The sequence below is a fragment of the Neolamprologus brichardi genome, chromosome 6 (genome assembly GCF_056152115.1).
Source record: "Neolamprologus brichardi isolate AB-2024 chromosome 6, ASM5615211v1, whole genome shotgun sequence".
Classification (NCBI taxonomy): Eukaryota; Metazoa; Chordata; class Actinopteri; order Cichliformes; family Cichlidae; genus Neolamprologus; species Neolamprologus brichardi.
In genome coordinates, this window is record NC_142109.1 from 34405292 (window position 1) to 34424958 (window position 19667).

Genomic DNA, 19667 nt, shown 5'->3' on the forward strand with positions numbered 1-19667 from the left:
CACCAAGACACCACATATTTTCAAAAGCGCTCCGACGTTTTCGGAGACGTCTGTTACCCACCAGCTAGCTCGATAGCTAGCCGGGGGCTAGGCTCACTAGAGCGGCAAATCGTTTTCAAACCCACCGCCGTCTTTCGCTACTCAGGTTAAACATGATATATAAGTCACTTAGATAACTTAAAAATGTTATTGTTTGGCTTTTTTTTAGTATTTTATTGGTTCCTGACTAAATCGGTTTGGCTGAGATTAAAGTTAGAGTTTTTACACAGCTGAATAAACATTAAGCAGATTAAACTTCATCAAAGCAATCTGCAAATGTCATTAAAATTTAATAAACTCTCATCTTGTCTTTATTTTTAGTTAGCACATACTTTAAACACTTAAAGCTGTAAGCTAATGATAGTTATATAAGAGCAGATGCATGCTGGTGCAATGAGCTGTATGTTTTACGTCCAATGGATGCATGATCTGATTAGTCGACTAATTGCAAAAATAATCAGTGACTAGTCGACTATCAAAATAATCATTTGCAGCAGCCCTAGTCACTGTGGGTTTAGTCAGGAAAAAAAGGAGGAGCCAACAAGAAAACCCAGGCACCAGTGACCTTTATGGTGGGCTAAATAGTGGGTTGGCATACCAAACCAAACATGTAAAAATGGGCAGATAAAAAGACAGAAATGTGTCTCATCAAGTGCAAAAAAAGTCATTCCAGTCTCTGAAAACTCTCAGAAGTGTTTTTTTTTTTTTGTCTAATTTGACAACTTGGATCTTTTCATGATAATTCATGAAAGATGCAAGCGGCAATAAGTCATGTGTGCTGGACAACCACTTATTTTAAGTCTGAAGATTAATTGTTTTCACACTAAAGTCACATTAAATTAAATTATTTTCTCCATTAAAGTCAGAAACGAGGATGAAACAGGGTGTGGTTAATCGTGTGATTGACAAGTTTTAAGTGTAAGACCATGCAGCGCCCCTCGTTTTCTCCATCAGATCCACCCCTCGGTCATCCAGCGTCAAACAAGCTTGAAGTTTCACAAACGGACTTTTCTTACCAAAGGGTGATGTTATGGTGACAATGTCCATTTCCTGAATACAGCCTTTGACCGATCATCGTCGGGTTTTTGTGTGGAGCACCCAGCAGAAAAGTTGCGCTGCACTTGACTGCACACTGAGGACATTTGATTTTTCCGTTTGACTTTAAGAAGCACTAATCTTGTTTTCAGGTGATGAGGTGTTGCAGTGGAACGGGAAGTCGTTGCCAGGAGCAACCAAGAAAGAAGTGTACAACATCATTCTCGAATCCAAGGCTGAGCCTCAAGTGGAGATTGTTGTTTCGAGACCTATAGGGTGAGTTTACTGTTACTAATGTGTACTGGTCATTGTTAAAGTACCACGGCTTTGATTTTCCTTCTGACGGACTTTTGATGTGTCTCCTTTATCTAAAAGCTCTGTGAACCGAATTATGTCCAAACACCTCTTGAGAAAAGTGTATAGAGCACATCAGTAAGTAGAGTTGCTGAAATGGGTGGAGCCCCTTCCCAATGTATCTTCCCTGAAATCCTTCAGATCCAAGAAAGACATCCCCTTTTTTCCACCTGTTCTTCAGTCCTTGGCCACCAGCTGTCTTTCCCACACTGTTAATTAGGGCTGCCACGATTAGTCGACTAGTCACGATTACGTCGATGACTAATTTAATAGTCGACGCTTCGTTTGAAGCTTTGTAAGATCCCAAAAGACGCAGGAATAAGTAGTAGGATTTAAGAGTGTAATAACGGACTGAAACAGAAGATGGCAGCACTGCATGTACAAGGATGCCAGCTGCCGTTAAACCCCGAAGAAGAAGAAGCTGTGTCCCAGAATTTATAGCGCAGTAGTGATGTGCGATACCACTGATTTCCTTTCCGATCTGATACCAAGTAATATTCAGGGTGGTATTGACGATACTGATCCGATACCGATACTTTGTACAAAAACTTATTTTATTTATTGTATCTCAAATTATAGCATCATAATGATTACAGGACATCAGAGTACTTGTTCTTATCACTTAATAATGCAGAGTTCATCATATAGAAATAAAAAACCTGAAGTTTGAACATTTGAACACGTTGCCTGCCTGCAGCACTAAAGGACTCCGTGAGAGACGTCTGTCTCGCCCTAGCAGTACCTGTCCCTCTCCTCCTCTTTAGTTCGCCTCAACATACGCTCGTCATATTCTGTGATATGATTTACTGTGAGGTGTTTGACAAGGTTAGTGATGTTGCCACAACCATACATACCAACCCTCCCGATTTTTTCGGAATACCGAATTTCAGTGCCCCTCCCGAAAATCTCCCGGAGCCACCATTCTCCCGAATTTTTCCCGATTTTCCACCCGGACAACAAAATTGAAAAACCATATAGCAGAATTCATAGCGCGGCCCAGCCAATTTCAGTTTCCAACTATGGCGACTACTACTGCAGCTACTTAGTTTTAATATTACTCTTATTACTTTCTGGGTCGCAAAAAACTTTTAACATATTTTCAGGTGAGAATGTAGCTGTGTAAACTTCAAATATCTGAGCCGACCGACACATCGTCTTCAAACCCCCGCGGTCTTTCGCTACTCGGGTTAAACATGATATATAAGTCACTTTGATAACTTAAAAATGTTATTGTTTGGCTTTTTCAGTGTTTTATTTGTTCATGAGTAAATCGGTTTGGCTGAGAGTTATTAGATTAGATTAAATTAAATTTAACTTTATTCATCCCTCGGGAGGGTTCCGCCGGGGTTTTCACACAGCTGAATAATCGTCAAACAGAAAATGATTAAACAGAAGAGTTTACCTCAGCGCCCGGTTATATTTTAGATAGCAAGGAGCAGACAGCAGAGTTTCACTACACTGAGGGAGCCTGTGACGTACTACCCGGCTTTCTTTAGACCGCGAAGGCCGGGTCCTCAGGTGGAAGCAGCCTCTGAATTTGGACACCCCCGCTGTTTCCGGGCCGGCCAATAATAACGGTGACATTTAACGTATTTTATCCGATAAATAAACCCTGTAAAATGTATTTATCACCCCCCCCCCCAACAGCCCTTTTGAATGTCTCCCTAGTACAACAACAACTCTTTTTTGCCACATGTATGCAAACCACGTCTCAGCTGTTTGTGGAGGTAAAGTACGTCCGCACAATTATGCTCAGCCATTGTTGTGAGTGCGCACGCCAAGGGGCTGCAAGACATTTATACAGCCGTATTTTGCGCATGACTATGAAAGGTGGAAGAGGAAGTAGTTCCTTTGAATGTAGACAATCCGAATGGTATAGTTTCTTTCTACTATGTTCCTGTTAATGATAAACTACAAATTTACTCTAAATTACTAAAATATCGATATTTTAATGTGAGAATCGATTCTAGAACATAAATGACTGGTATCGGAGGAATCGATATTTCAGGATCGATCCGCACATCACTATAGCGCAGCCCAGCTCAGTTGTCAACAATGGCGGCAGCTAGTTAGTTTTAATATTACTCTTATTATTCTTTCTGGGTCACAAAATAAACGTTTAACATATTTTCAGGCGAGAATGTAGCTGTGTAAACGTCAAATATCTGCTCAGTTTATCAAGACACCACATATCTTCAAAAGTGCTCCAACGTTTTCGGAGATGTCTGTTACCCACCAGCTAGCTCGATAGCTAGCCGGGGGCAAGGCTCGCTAGAACCGGTGTTGTGCCAAAAAGTGATTGTCTGCCAAAAACTGATTGCTCGTATTTAAATTGCTATAAGTAACTTGTTGGGCTATAATATGTGAAACATATGTCAAATGCATCCCTCATGGATGATATAAAGTCATATTGAGCTACAAACAACATTAGTGTAACAAGGTAGAAGCCGCAATCAGTCTTTGGCAGTGACTTTTATATAACCTTTATTTATGCCGTTAAAAAAATCAAATTAACATTAAAAATGTCTTTTGTAAGAAGTAGTTGGACAGCAGAAATGGCTCAAATATTACAATAGTTCTGTAAATATATTTAAAGTGGGGATAAAGGACCGGATTGGTTATAATGTGAGTACAATAACACAGAGTTGTAAAGATACTTGAAAAAACAGCTAATTTTTTAATTCCATATATAGCCCCTTTGTAAACGCTGTTCACCGAAGTCTATTTACCAACATACGTAAAGATATTACACATAAAAAATACACGCAAACATTGGAAATCAGTTTTTGGCAGACAATCACTTTTTGGCACAACACCGGCACCGGACTCCCGGCAAATCGTTTTCAAACCCTCCACCGTCTTTCGCTACTCAGGTTAAACATGATATATAAGTCGCTTAGATAACTTAAAAATGTTATTGTTTGCCTTTTTTTAGTATTTTATTGGTTCCTGATTAAATCAGTTTGGCTGAGATTAAAGTTATAGTTTTTACACAGCTGAATAAACGTCAAGCAGATTAAACTCCATTGAAACAATCTGCAAATGTCATTAAAATTTAATAAACTATCATCTTGTCTTTATTTTTAGTTAGCACATACCTTAAACACTTAAAGCTGTAAGCTAATGATAGTTATATAAGAGCAGATGCTGCTGCTGCAATAAGCTGTATGTTTTACGTCCAATGGATGATGATCTGATTAGTGACTAATCGCAAAAATAATCGGTGACTAGTCGACTATCAAAATAATCGTCTGTGGCAGCCCTACTGTTAATATGACTGACTGCTTTTGTTCTTCTTCTACTGTGTTAGAAACTGTTGTTGTTTAGAGATATATGCCAGCTGAATGACATATAGTAAGGGAAGATTTGTATACACTCTGTGACTCTTCTGCTTTTTACAGAGACATCCCAAGAATCCCAGAGTCCTCCCACCCTCCTCTAGAATCTAGTAAGTTTCTATATCACCAGCTTAACAAGCTTTATATTTTAAAATGTGCTTTCAGTTAATGTTTTATCCTATTATTCATTCTGTTGATCCCTCAGCAGGCTCCAGCTCCTTTGAGTCCCAGAAGATGGACCGTCCATCTATATCCGTGATGTCCCCTACTAGTCCCAGCACTCTCAGAGACATTCCTCTGGTTCTGCCTGGACAGCTCTCTGTGAGTATCAGGAACAAACGCAATGAGGTTCATCTGACTGGATATAGATTCAAAAGGATGCTAACTGCCTTTATGCATTGTTACAGGTGAAGCTGTGGTACGACAAAGTGGGCCATCAGCTGATTGTCAACGTCCTTCAAGCCATAGACCTGCCACCCCGACCAGACGGACGACCTCGAAACCCCTACGTCAAGATGTACTTCCTGCCTGATAGGAGGTCAGCTCATTGTGTTCATTTTTACTTATTCAGCATCTCACGGGTATTTCTTCATCTATAGTTTTTATTTTGAACAATAAAAAAAACATACTGTTCTCCTTCTTGCACACTGAATGAATCCATGATTTCTTCTCTCTTCCAGTGATAAGAGTAAACGACGCACTAAAACGGTGAAAAAGAGCGCTGAGCCCAAGTGGAACCAGACCTTTATTTATTCCCATGTTCATCGGCGAGACTTCAGAGAGCGCATGCTGGAGATCACAGTGTGGGACCAGCCTCGAGTCCAGGAGGAGGAGAGTGAATTCCTGGGCGAGGTGCGTGACAGCCACTGTCCAATCAAAGCCATTTTATTGGTTGAACTGTAAAACTTGTAATAGACACATCAAATTCCCTAAATCCACATTTTAACCTTAGTAGAAGAAACATATGTAAATGGTAAATGGCCTGTGTTTGTACAGCGTATTGTTTACATTATCAAAATTAAAAAAATAAGGTGGAGATCAACTGAGAAGACCAGTTGCTAGATTTGCTGGAATTTAGGAAGAGGGATGTTGTCCCATTATTGTCTGATAGAAGACTCCAGCTGCTTAACAGTCCTGGTTCTTCTTTGTGGAACCTTTGGTTTCATGATGCTCCAGATGTTTTTAGTTAGTCTGAACCTCAGGTAGGCCTAATCACTACACAAACTCTTCTACTACATCTATCTGCGGTATCTATGCTGTTGGAATCGATACAGTTTGGCATCATCTAGATGCAAAATGGAAGGTCTTCCCTGAATGTCAATGTAGATGTCATATAGAGGAAAGCATGCATTGCTCTAAGGCTACGTTCACACTGCAGGCGAAAGCGCATCAAATCCGATTTTTTTGACCCTATGCGACCCATATCCGATCATGGTGTGACAGTGTGAACGGCACAAATCCAATATTTTCAAATCCGATCTGGGTCACTTTCGTATGTGGTACTGAATCCGATACATATCCGATGTTTTAGAAAGCAACTGCTTTTTGAACGGTCATGTCGCATTAAATCCGTCTTTTACGTCACCGACACAAGACAGACGCCAATTATCAGCGCCAGAGAAGTGCCAGAGAAGACATCGCGAACGCTTCCTGGCCATCCGGTGTAGATGTCAGTGAAACTGTTGGGAAGACAACGTTGGAGAAACGTGAACATTTTATTTGTTCTGTATAATCTGCAGATTCTGACAGAAATCTGCAGCTATCCTTTGAAGCACCGCTCCTCTAAAACAGCAATAAGGATCATTATTAGGTTATTTACATTATTATGTAAATAACAAAATAACTTAAAGCAAAAATTGGGAAACGTAAAGTCCGAAGTCTTTATATTAAGGCCATCAGTCAAACAATACTGTTTGCTCTGGGTCTAAACAGAGCGCGTTGTGTGTGACGTCTTCTTTTGCGCATGCGGCCGCTTTGAGCGTTCACACTAGAGCGCGTTTGCTGTCACATTTTATTTGTAGTGTGAACAAGCAGACAGAAAAAATCGAATTTGATCAAAAAATCGGAATTGAGCATCAAGACCTGCAGTGTGAACGTAGCCTAAGACGTGTAGATACTGTTGAGCATTGACAGTGTTTGAACTCTTCTTTAGTCCAGAGGATGTGGTGCACCTGTCCTGTTTGGCAGCTTTTGGAATCAGAATGCAGAAGGACATGATGAACCTCTGTACTTCTATAAGATGCACATTTATACCCAGTCATGTTACTGAGCTGTTACCATTTAACCTAATTAGTTGCAAACTGTTCCTGCCCTCACATTTCTAGCCTTTTGTTACCTCATCCCAACTTTTGTCTTGCTGCCATCAAATTCAAAATGAGCTAATATGCTATCAAATTGTTATTTATCTTGTAATGCCTCCCAGTCCAGCTCTTCAGTTCAAAGCAATGTGTCACGGTTCTGGGTCAGCTTGACCCAGTATTTTGAGTTGTTATGTTTTGGTGTGTTTTTGCATTTTGGATTCTTTCCTTATTATGATGCTGATGATTATGAATCTATGTTTCAGTTATTCTTGTTTAGGGATTAGTTTGTAGGTTTTGTGTTCTCATGTTTATTGCAGGTTTAGTTCAGTGTCTAGTCTGTCTCTGTGTCGTGTCTGCGTTTTTGTTTAGTGGTGTCTTGTTTCCTGTTTTACTCTGAAGGTTCATGTTCCTGTCTTATGTCAGTGTTTCTAGCTTTGTTCCCCCTGTCTCATTAGGTCTTATTCCTCCCAGCTGTGTTCCCCTTCTGTCTCTAATTCCTTGATGACTTCCTCAGTGTATTTTAGCCCAGTGTGTCTTCGTGTCAGCGTCGCGTCGTCTGTTCATGCACCCTATTATTTCTAGCTGCACGTCATGATTCTAGTCTGCAAGATTCGGTATTGGACATGTTCATAGTCACGTTCTCCAGTCATGTTTCCCTGCACCTTCATGTGCCAGTACCGAGATCTCGTTCACAGTTTTTCATGTCTTGTTCATAGTCTGTCCACAGTACTTCGTCATAGTTCAGTCCTGGTCTTCATTCATAGCCTTTAGTTACTCCCAGTTTAGGTTTTTAGTTTTGTCATTCCCATAGTTTATGGTTTGTTATTTTCCCTTTCTAACAGCCCTGATTAAAGGCTTAGCACAAGTTTTGCCTCCGGCGTCTGTGTCCGCACCTGGGTCCACCAAACACACTCTTCACACGGTCTGCCCTCGCCGGCCGTGACACAATGTTTTAGCCCCTCCCCTCTTAAGCTCCTCCTCCCTTGGCTCTTAAGTAGACTTTCCTCTCATTGGCTGCCTCTCATAAATAGATGGTTGAAACAGCAGGACTTCACTGACTTTATTCAGACAAGTATAGATCATTTACGTCAATAGTTCCAGATAATATAATTACATAAATAATTCCGCCAGCTCCCAAATGTTTCCCAATATCCCATAACTGGAAATCTTGGGATTTTTACTATGTTTTAAATTAAAGACACTTCTGATTACATCAGATGAAGATGACAGCAAGCAACCATAATTTATCCATAAAGGATTTTTTACTTACAGGAGTCACAAAACAGCAACACAAACTTAAAGAAAACAGTAGATAAAAGAATATAAACTTCAAAAGAACTGTTACTCTAAAAGTAATAAGAAAGTGAAAACAGTTTTCATAAATGGTGCAAAGATGTTTCTCAAATACCCGTCTGCGGAGAGAATAACAGGGGGAACTGTGAGAAACACCCATCACCCAAAATTTGCTAAGTCTGCCTAACATATGATTTAATTTGTTGTATATTTACTGAATATGATTTTATTCTCTGAGTGGATGAAACTGATTTTCTTTTAAATGTCTTCACACGTGTGAAGATTTCTACTTTCCATTTTTCTCATGTGCCACCTCCCTTTCTGTCCCCCTCAGATCCTCATAGAGTTGGAGACGGCCTTGCTCGACGACATTCCTCACTGGTATAAGCTCCAGACACATGACGTGTCCTCTATACCTCTGCCACAGCCCTCTCCATACCTCCCACGGAGACACGTCCATGGAGACAGCCCCAGCAAGAAACTACAGAGTATGTGTGTTCATTTCTTTGCAGGCTGTGTGTCCTTTAACCAACAGTGTTTGAGCGTGGCGGCTAACATTTCCTGTTCTGAGCCTTCTCCAGTGTCCCTCTCAGCGTGGGAGAATCTCTCAACCTTACCCTGTCTTGTGTGTGGGTGTTTTGCGTGTGCGTTTGTATGTGTGCAGGGTCTCATCGCATCATTGATACAGAGTTTGATGATGGTTTGATAGTAGTGACTAAAGGTGGGTGGGGGTCATGGTTATTGAGCGTTTCCTCGTAGTAGCCTGTAGGTGCCCAGCACTGCGTGAGAGAGCATCCTTGTGCATCCTCCCTTCATGTCCTGTGGAAACCTTTTGGGTCTGCTTCTATAAATGTCTAAATTAAAATAATTAATTCAAGCTGAATCAGCAAAAACACCCGAAAGTATTTTGCAAATCATCACATTTCTTACTGGGGTGCAGATTCTGAATTTTTTGCGTGAGGCTGCATGAGCATTTTCTCCTCTTTTGCTGGGTCTTAGAAACACCGACGCACTGAGTGCATGCTGCACTGCAGAGCTGCAGTAGTTCACTGCCATTCCACTACGTCTCCTGCAATCCTGCATGCTTCTATTCCTGCTCCTTACTTCACCGAAAGCACACCGAACACAGACAATAGAAGACATTTTAGCTACAGCTGCTTTGCTGGCTGCCTGTTTCTGCCCTCGCTTCAGTTCCATTGATTTAGACATTAATGCAATTTTATTTAATTTTTTTAGTAGCCTTTAAAATGCTACAAGCATGATCAGGATACTATTTGAACATTACTATGATTTTATTTTATTTTCCTTGTCATTTTGTTTTGCTTCAAATAACAGAAATACAAGCTCTGTACTACAATACCCACAATTCTTAGCCACAGCTTAAATCGTGCACCACAGGTGATGAATTCATTCACTCAACTATTCATTCATTGGCCAAAAAAAGTGTTAATTTTAGTTGCAGTGCAAGTGTTTACCTAACTGCATCTTGAGAGTCAGTTTTTATACATAGGTTTTTGGGGTTTTTTGTACTTATCCAACCAGCGATGCTTCCTGTGTATTCTTAGAAGCTCCCCAACTGGCTGCTGCCTTTAATGATCCATACAAGACATGACTGAGACCTTCGCCTCACTTCACTTTGCACAGTTCTGTTTCACATCCTGTCGTTCATATTTAAAGCTAGAGTTGGCAGACGTCTAGAAAGACCAAACCCCGCCCCCAAAAAACACCAAGCCAATGTCTCGGTGTCTCTGCAGAACACAAGTGGGTGTTCATCAACCGTCAGAGGAGGACGGGCAAAGTGACCACTGGCCTCTGCGCTCTACACTCCCGTCCCAGAATCTTGTCAGATTGCTGTATACCATTTCCAGTAATTCCCACGTACGCTTAAATCAAAGTAAAGTTTGCAGTTTTACATCTTTGCATTGGTGGCCAAGAGTATTTTCTGTATCGTTAACCATTAATGAAACTTTTAAATCGTAGCATGTCACATGTTCCCAAATGTGAAGAGGTCATAAGCCATACACCCCCATCCTTTCACCCTATGTTAGCTTGAACTGGCCCCAACCCTTCTGTGGTATAAGAAAATGAACGAATGGGTGAAGAGATCGCACGAAATTGGGAGCAATGTCTTGGCACGCCACTCAACCATTCCATATAAGGTTAGGTTAGGGTTAGAAGCAACGTCGAGGATTTCTGCCAGCCTAGTTAATGGTTCAGGGATGGCGTCACTCTTTTTTGATTCCTTAATGAAATGTCCTGCAGCCCCCTCTCTCCTATAACTGTCCTAACTCCACCCCATCAGACAAGCTTCAACATATATAGGCTATACATTAGGGCTGGGCGATATGGCCTAAAATCCATATCGCGAAATAATTTGAAGCACGTGCGGTAACGATATATATGGCGATATATTATTTTCTTCTGTATAATGTATTTTCCACACTATAAGGCACACTTAAAATCCTTTAATTTTCTCAAAAATTGAGTGTGCCTTATGTATGAATTCTGGTTGTGCTTACTGACATCGAACCGATTTTTGTGTGCAGAAATCTGTTAAAAAATGTTTTGATGGATTGTCATAGCATTACGGCTGCCGTAGTGAGGAGCTTCGCGGAGTAATCTGGGTCCAAAACTCCGTCTACTTCAGGTCCCAAAGTCAAACCAACACTAAGAGTTAAAAACGGTCTAAATTCTTCCATCTTTAATAAAATCATCAGTGTTGCTGCTTTATCAGGTGTAACAATTAAGTTTAACATCCAGGCATCCATGAAAACAGAATTTATTAAATTTAGCGGAGTTAGAAGTTAACAGGAAGTTAGCTCGCTAGTTTCCACCTAAACATTTCGTACCATGTTCTGACTGAGAGATTTTTGAAACTAATTCAAACGTACAGCTCTGCTACCACTTCCAACATAAATGAAGACAGAAAACTAAACAGCAGTGGCGTTTGCAGGGTTACTGAAGTTTGACTACCTGGTATATAATGTTGTGCTACGTGATTGCTAGCGACACAGCTATGTTAGCATAACATTAGCATAGTGAAGCTGTGTTAGCATAACATTAGCATAGTGAAGCTGTGTTAGCATAACATTAGCACAGTGAAGCTGGAGGATGAACGCCAACTTTCTTTCCACTCGATAAAAGTTAACGTGACGGATTCTGGTGGTTGGGGACAAATGCAATCACATAGCAGGATGCTATACACGGGCCAAACTTCAGTCAGGAGAACAACTGAGATTATTCATCCACAATACGAGGTTAGTTATTAATATACTGCAACAACATGGGAATAGAACAGCTGCGAGAGAATTCAGCATTAATGAATCAATGCTACAGAAGTGGAGGAAGCGCAGTTTTTGGCTTTCCCCATATTTCAAAAGTGCTTCATCTCTTTGCTGTGACTGTCGGCATAATTTGCAGATGATAATGGTTTTAGCCGCTGCGATGCTATCGACCAAAACAGGCGCAGCTTGATGACATCATCAACATGCGCTATCGCGATATAGTCAAAATCTCTATCGTTGGCCAAATTTATATCGTTTCTATCGTATATCGTTTATATCGCCCACCCCTACTATACATATGCTCCAGCAGCCAGAAGGCCATCAACCAGCTACATCAAGACCATCACAGAAAATTTAACTTAGCACCTTACCAATCCAGGGAGCAATGAGAGGTGCTGAATATAGTTGTCATTGCTCCCTGGTGATGGTTAATATTTGCTCCTGAGATGAGATGTTTTAGTGCATTAAATGTCCCTTTTTTGGGCTGCTTTGCAATGTACGTAGTTGCTGTCGGTGGAATAGCCAAATTTAATTCAGGAATATCTGCCACTTAGTAAAGGGAAGTTCCCATGAATTAGGGCCAATTAGAGTGGCTTCTCTTTGACCTGTGATTGGCCAGAGTCTCCCATCACAAAGCCAGGAGGAGGTGGAGAAGTGTAGGTTTCTCTCACACAACAGGAGATGTTTTTTTTTCCTGTAAGACTCAAACATTACTGCCGATCTCAGCTTTAAATGAGGCTAATGCTCTGTTACTGCATTTTTTTCTGTATCATGTGACTTACTATAGCTTTGTAGGCTTGCAACTGTAAATGTCTGATCTGTCATCTCATCAGCCACTTCATGGGATTAAAACAAGCTGGGCTCAGGTCTGACAGACACATTTGCAGAAGCAGTCACATGACCAGCTACACTGCGTTTGCAAGCTGCTTATTTGCCTGTAAAACATCCAGATGTGATGTTTTACAGTCTGTAGGTGAATGGCACCTGTAACGGTAGCGAGTAGTATTGACTCATTACAACTGGTGCACCCTTACCTAAGGACACGACTAATGCCTGGATGTGTGTGAGTGTTTGTATCCCTCCTGTGTGTATGTTATATCTGTGTGAATCTTGAAACGTGTATTTTTGCTTGTTTTGCACGTGTTTGTGTGTCCACACTGGATCTGTGTGCGGGTGCAGGCGCAGAGCGTAACTCCAGGGAGAGAGAGCGGGGCAGCACGTTGGCTGTGCCCGAGCAGCAGCGGCCCGTCCAGCACCGCTCGCGCTCGGTGTCGCCTCACAGAGAGGACACGTGCAGAGCTCGGTCTCGGCCTGCACACGTGCCCATGCAAAGGTGAGTTACACCGGGGAGTTTTACCTGCTGAACTTTGAGTGATAATTTGGCAGGTGGGGGAACCCTAAAGAAAAGCTTGACGTTGCTTGTTAATTTGTGGACTGCAGCTGCGAGGATTACTGCTCGACAAGTCCGCTGCTGCATTGTTCTGGTCACGGCAGATGGCTGCCCTCTTTTGAGCCTGTTGGTTTCTTCCTGTTAAAAGGGAGTTTTTCCTTCCTACCGTCGCTGCTCACAGGGTGTCGTCTGATTGTTTGTGCTTTCTCTCTGTTATTGTAGGGTCTCGATCACTTTTAGCCAACTGTTTGTGTTATTTGGTGCAGATAAATGCAAAATAAAACCAGTACTGGTACCAAATAAAAGAAGATTTATTCATAGCACACAGGAAAAAGCCCTGGGAAAGTGTTAATGATAAAAGTTAATGAGTTAATGATAAAAACGATTTAAAAAATAACGATAAAAACCCTGAAAACCATAAATTTCACACACGAGCCTTAACTCTCACGATCCGTGGCCCCGGGATGGGGACCGCTGCACTAAACCATCTGAGATGTGACGTTTCCAGATTCCCTGCTGGTTCTTTTAGTTACTAAATCAACATAAAATAAAATAATAAAATATAAAATGTTTATTTAGTATTTTATTGTCACTATTTGCTTTTGAATTTAAGCAGAAATTAAGAAAAATAATTGATTTAAAAAAAACAAAATGAAGCTCAGGGCTCAGCCTGAGCTTGGCTGCTGTGTGTAACAAATGATTTAACAGTAAAGCTGTGTAACGCAGGCAGGACAGGGCCCAGAATGCAGACTCACGGAGACGGGACTTAAACTCCAAAATTCAGCTTTATTTACTGGGAGAAAAAGCGACACAAAACGAAAAAGTGAAACCTAAACACATGGGGAACACAGCTGACACGAATTAACGTGACGCCACAGGGGAAGCAGAAGTTGGCTGTATCCCAATTCAGGGTCTGCAGCCTCAACGATCCTCAAGGGCCGCGTACTTAAAGACCACTAAGGCCGGAAGTGCGAGGCTTGTGAAATGGGACGGTCTAGCCTCCGTTGTGCCGCCCAGGTTGCCTAGCAACCATGATACTAACAGCTGAAACGTTTCATACAGCTTTGTTTGACAGAAATGAAGGAGAACATCTTTTGTTCATTTGTTTGTTTGTTTCTACATGAGCTTTGATCATTCTCTGATTAAGCTCAGCTATTGAACGGCGTATATTTTAAAGTAAAGGCTTTAAAACCAAGTTAGTACAAACGTCACTAATGTCACATAACTTTGCCGACATGTGGCCAACAGTAATGTTTTAATGTTCTTCGTTATTAAACATTTGCACATAAATAAGTGACATAATATTCAGTACTTACTTAAAGTTTACTCTTCGGGCGCCCCTCATCTGCCGTTTTTTTTCGGCAAAATTATCCACACCCACCGCCGCGCTATGCATTCTGGGATATGTTGGGCCACGAAGTCTACACCGCCACATCCTTAAAATTCAGGGAAATGAAGGACGCATTTGAGGGCTGCATTTCGAGCAGCCTTCGAATTGGGACAGCCTTCGTCGCGTCGCTGTGACGTAATCGGCCTTAAAATGCGGCCTTTAAGGCTGCAGACCCTGAATTGGGATACAGCCCTAGACACACCGAACATGGAAGCCCCGAGACCTTCACAATAAAACAGGAAACGGAGGAACATGACAGAAATGGAGGAAAGGCAAAGAGGGAGACAAGAGAGACACGGCAGACTGGGGAAACATGGATAAACATGACAGGCAGGGGGGACATAGAATGAAACAAGGGAAACAAGACGCAAGAACTCACACAACATATAGACACACAGACACACAGAGGGCAAAACAGAGATGCTAAACAGAACAACCAGATTTAAAAAGTAGATCGTATTCACTATTCTGACAGATCCCATCCCAGTTTGGGGAATATTTAATGAATTTACTTCTTTGGAGACCCACATATGGATGCTTTTGATGATGCTGTCTATAGATTTCAATAATTGGAACATCTGGAAGAGACAAACCACCTCAGCTCTTGTTAACATTTCATTAACCCAGGGAGAAGTTCAAATCTAAAATGTTTGATTGAGTGCCGGGTCTCCACAACATGGGTCACATTTCGTGGGTGGTTGATCTGGAGATTTTTTTCTGCTTTTTTCCCACAATAATAAGAGTTGTACATCAGTGTCTAATCACACTGGGTAATGTATCCTCTCTCCAGGAAACCGTCGGTGAAAAACACATAAAACTAAAACAGCAGAGAGCTAAATAGAACCAATGCAGAATGCGGAAGCATAAAACAATAATCAACAAAAATAATAAAAAATGTAAAACTACAAAACCCCAAAACGTGCCAAACTCAAAACTCTGGGTCCAAGACTCAGGGACCTTAACTGATACGCTAAACAAATCTGTAAACCAGAAAACACCACAACAGAGCACAGCTGACAGAAAATCATTAGCTGTGTAAATTTGTGAGTTAATGTATTTGTTTCCCTTTGCACGCTCAGGCTGCAGCTCATCTGAAATGTCAAATCGACATCTTAGAGCTCTGAAACTTTTTAGCTATGCGCTCAGCTCTGATACTGTCCCGAAGCCAAACGAAGAGCGACAAATCACTTGTGTGTGAAAAGATCTTTACTCATTGAATTTTTGGTGATAAATAACCAACAAATGGACTGATTGACTTTGTAATGTGCCCTAGTCGCTCTTCTAGCTTGTGTTCAGCACAGCAGTTGCCATGGTAAAAGACATCCACCTTCCTGGTACTGAAAACTCTGACTTTAGGCTCAACATGCCCGAACAACACATTAATCTCGCTTTGCAGGGCAGGCAGCATTTACCTAGAACGTTTCAATCTCAGCTCATCGTGTCTCTACATCAAATCTTCAGTCAGATCTCAGTAAAGTGAGAATAAACACAATAAAGTCACAACTTTATAGTTTAGACTGCACTCATTTTCACATTACATATAGAAATGACATGTTTTCTCATCATCAGGAGTTTGGATGAGATCCACCAGAACCGCCACCACTCCCACTCGCCCTCCCATTACCACGAGCCCCACTTGGAGCACCAACGCTCAGGTGACTCGGACTACGAGTACTCTGAGGACAGGTAACCTGTTGTTGGAATCTCCTGGGATCTTCAGGATGAGGGGCGGGGCAGTGAAAATCTCTTCTAGTTGACTTTTTTTACTTGTAATGAAAGAAAGATTGACACATGTCAGATCAATGGTTGATTCTCTAACAGCGAAACTGGCCATCATCAAACATGAACCTCTGGGGCTTTGACACAATTATATATATTTCTCAAAGGCTGAATATTGTTTTTGTTTATGTGTGTGTAATGTGATCTTGCCAAAATATTTTCTACTAATACTACTAACAGAGTGAAACTACCCATATGGAAAAGAAATAGAAAAAAAACTTTGCATTAATTAAAAAGATTTGTTAGACATGTAGAGCAACAGAAAGAAACACAAGCTGTGTTTACACACTTGTACGTCCACTCGACTGTTAAAACACACCTGTGTACTGCTGGTGCCGTGGTTCTGGGTTAGAGTTATGTACAAATAATTTCTTTATTTTCTCAGTTTTTACACTGATTCAAGTTTTACTTCCTGTTTTATCGCACACACAGCACTGGTGTTTTACTTCTGAGTCGCCAGATTGTGTCTTTGATGGTCAGATGGTCTTTTTGCTGTTAAGAAGTTTCTGGGAATTCTCGTGTGCATCTTGGGTTTCCTTGCATGTGGAGGTGTTTATGAATGATTTGGGTTTTTGGAGAGTTTCTTTTTTTCCTTCCTCTTCTTAGAATTTTTTGCCCCACATGATGCAAATTTAGGATTAAGGATTTGGATTTGGGCAGATTCCACCACTTTGAGGAAAAATGGGCTTCTGTGGTGGTCCCAACTCAAAGTGTGTTGTTGTATAATTGAGTGAATTAGATGCTGGATGCTTTAGTTTGAGCTTGCAGCAGTGCAGTTATTGTCTGTTTACTCATAAAAGTGGCCTTTTTTGCAGTTTCTTCATGCAATATAATTGTAGGAAATTAAATCAAGTGCAAATTAAACGTGTGCGAGTGTGGCTGTTTACGTAGACGCTTAGGTGCACCGAATAGTCTCACGCTGATCGCGACAAATTGTGAAAATACAACAACAACAAAAGTTGTTGAGCCTTTTACGACACATAATACTAAACTCTTCTAAGCTAAAGAGAATTTAACAGAACACGTGACGGCCCTGCTTGATAAGAACATGCCGCTGTGCTGACGATGTATTCAAACCATGCAGAGCATGAGCAGAGCAATGCTGTGCAAAAAGTTGCTGCAGTTCAGGAAAGAACCTCAGTGAACAGGAGAGGAGTGAAAAATTTGTTATTCAAGCAAAGACACAGATTATTTTAGTTTCCACAAATACATCAACAGTGCATCTGAAAGGAAATGCCACACTGTCACGTGTGGAGAGGAAGCAGCTGGTCGCTGTGCTTTGTGCCTCGTCACAATGGCGGCTGCCATACTCTGTGCTGCTGCTGTTGATGATAATGACCAGTGTTGGGGAGTAATGGAATACTTGTACCGCCGTTACGTATTTAAAATACAAAATATGAGTAACTGTATTCCGTTACAGTTACCGTTTAAAAAGGTGGTATTTAGAATACAGTTACTTTGTTGAAATAAATGGATTACACGGCGGTACTTCCCTGTTTCATATTGTGGCGGGTCAGGACTGTTTGGGTTTTGTTTGACAGCTACGTTCTGTTGTTCCAGGTGGCAGCATTACGGTTGCCATGGTTACAGGGTGACGCTCTCTCTCTGCGTGTTTCCTGGGTGAGAGAGCGCCTGTTGTTGTTGTTGTGCTAAGCTAACAGGCAGAATGCTACAGGTATAGCTCTAAAGAATGTAGCATCATAGGCAGTGTAGTCCGTGCTGCAGGGAGAATGGACTGCCATACCCGTTATGTGTCTGTGAGCGAGGGAGGGAGAAAAAGGAAAAGTACGAGCTGTCATTGAGCAAAAACGGGAGCTGGAAGCATGTAAATATAATAATAACCACTGCAGCCAAGAAGAGAGCCTGACGAGCCCAGCTGTAAGTAAGCTATTAAGACTCGACTGTACACCGTGTTCGTGTTTTCCTCCAAAAACAATAAGTTCTGTTGGAGCAGCCTTTCAACGCCTCTCTCTGTCTCTGCTAGCAAAGTTGACCCAGACAACAAAGTAAAGCTAGTTTTCGGCTATGAGCCGACACAGAACCCACCGTATCAGCCAGAGGTCCCTTTACTACGGTTCGGAGCCGCGGACCTTCAGTAACAGTAATAAATCACAGCAATAGTACATTCATGTAGTTGTAAACAGCATGATAATATATTAAGTAATCCAAAGTATTCAGAATACGTTACTCTCATTGAGTAACGTAACGGAATACGTTACAGAATACATTTTGGGGCATGTATTCTGTAATCTGTAATGGAATACAGTTTTAAAGTAACCTTCCCAACACTGATAATGACTCACAGAAACGTATTTTACTACAGTCCAAACACATAAAATGTAAAACTGCATTTATGTTTGCACAACCTTGCACCAAAAACATGATGGAAATTTCCATTTCGGAGCTGCAGACTCCAGATTCATTCTGAACGATCTCACCAGCGCCCACAGAGTGGGAGTTGGTCAGTGTTTTGAGGTTTTTTGGGCTATTCTTGCTACTGCAGCCACTGAATGTGGACGGTGTAGAGCTTTTCTGCTGTTAAGCCATCATAGACAGTGCACAGCCCCCTTTTCATTGCAGATGCACTTTTGGACTCAAAATAGAAAGTGCACACCGTAGTGGCGTTGCATGTAACTGAGTTGTATGTAAAACATGAATATTTACTACAGGAGTGTATGCACAGGTTTATTCTAAGTCTTTTCCATATGGGATTCTCTGCTGTTGAACGGAGACTTGATTGAAATCTCAGAATTATGATTTCCTGGTTTCTGTCATTCATAACTTCACTTTACCTGTCTGAGTTGCCATCCTCTTCTTTTGTGTTGTTTTTCATTTGTTCACCCATCGTCATGCCAATGACAGTGAGGTCCTGGAGATGCACAGGTCTATCCGGGGCGGGAGTGCCGAGTGCCTGCACACAAACAGGTAAAAAGAAAAAGAGTAGCTGTCATCGTTTCCATTTTCACTATACTTTAACAACTCCATCTTAACTCTTAAAGTTGGCCTTTTTAATGCGAAAGGAACATGCTGGTTATGGTTATGTCTGTTATTTCTGCTTTTCTGCACATGCATGAAGACAAAAGTGTCACGAGTAGTTGTAGCACACATAAATTCAGCTGTCTCGTAACAGTGTATGAGGGGATTTGAGCCCCGCTCGGCACCTGACCTCAAAGAAGGCAAAGCTTTGTGAATAATTTCTTTTATTTCGTTTTTTTGTTGCCTTGGATGTCTTCTCTACATAACAGCAGTTATGGATTGTCTTTCCACTTTTTTCTTGTCTTCCTTTACGTGCATGATCTCCGCTCATACAACCAGGAGCGTAGGTAGATACAGCAACACCCTCCCCCCCAAAATGCCCCTGTTAGTAAACGGTATCCATAAAGACATTTACAGGTAAGCTTTTAGCGTTAAAGGCAGTCCTGCAAACCCTTCTCTGTGCCTGTCCAGCTTTCCCAGACTCATTTG

General features: G+C 41.4%; 1 protein-coding gene across 1 annotated transcript in view; it reads left to right on the top strand.

The window, feature by feature from the left end:
- LOC102800191 (regulating synaptic membrane exocytosis protein 1-like) overlaps positions 1 to 19667 on the top strand; it is a 107214-nt gene that overhangs the window by 52948 nt on the left and 34599 nt on the right. Inside the window, exons 9-19 of the mRNA XM_087842186.1 lie at positions 1227 to 1350; positions 4830 to 4876; positions 4972 to 5087; positions 5174 to 5304; positions 5447 to 5618; positions 8694 to 8847; positions 9024 to 9080; positions 12823 to 12976; positions 15993 to 16109; positions 19065 to 19127; positions 19518 to 19595. Coding sequence (XP_087698312.1) covers positions 1227 to 1350; positions 4830 to 4876; positions 4972 to 5087; positions 5174 to 5304; positions 5447 to 5618; positions 8694 to 8847; positions 9024 to 9080; positions 12823 to 12976; positions 15993 to 16109; positions 19065 to 19127; positions 19518 to 19595 — 1213 coding nt within the window. The remainder of the gene's footprint in view (positions 1 to 1226; positions 1351 to 4829; positions 4877 to 4971; positions 5088 to 5173; positions 5305 to 5446; positions 5619 to 8693; positions 8848 to 9023; positions 9081 to 12822; positions 12977 to 15992; positions 16110 to 19064; positions 19128 to 19517; positions 19596 to 19667) is intronic.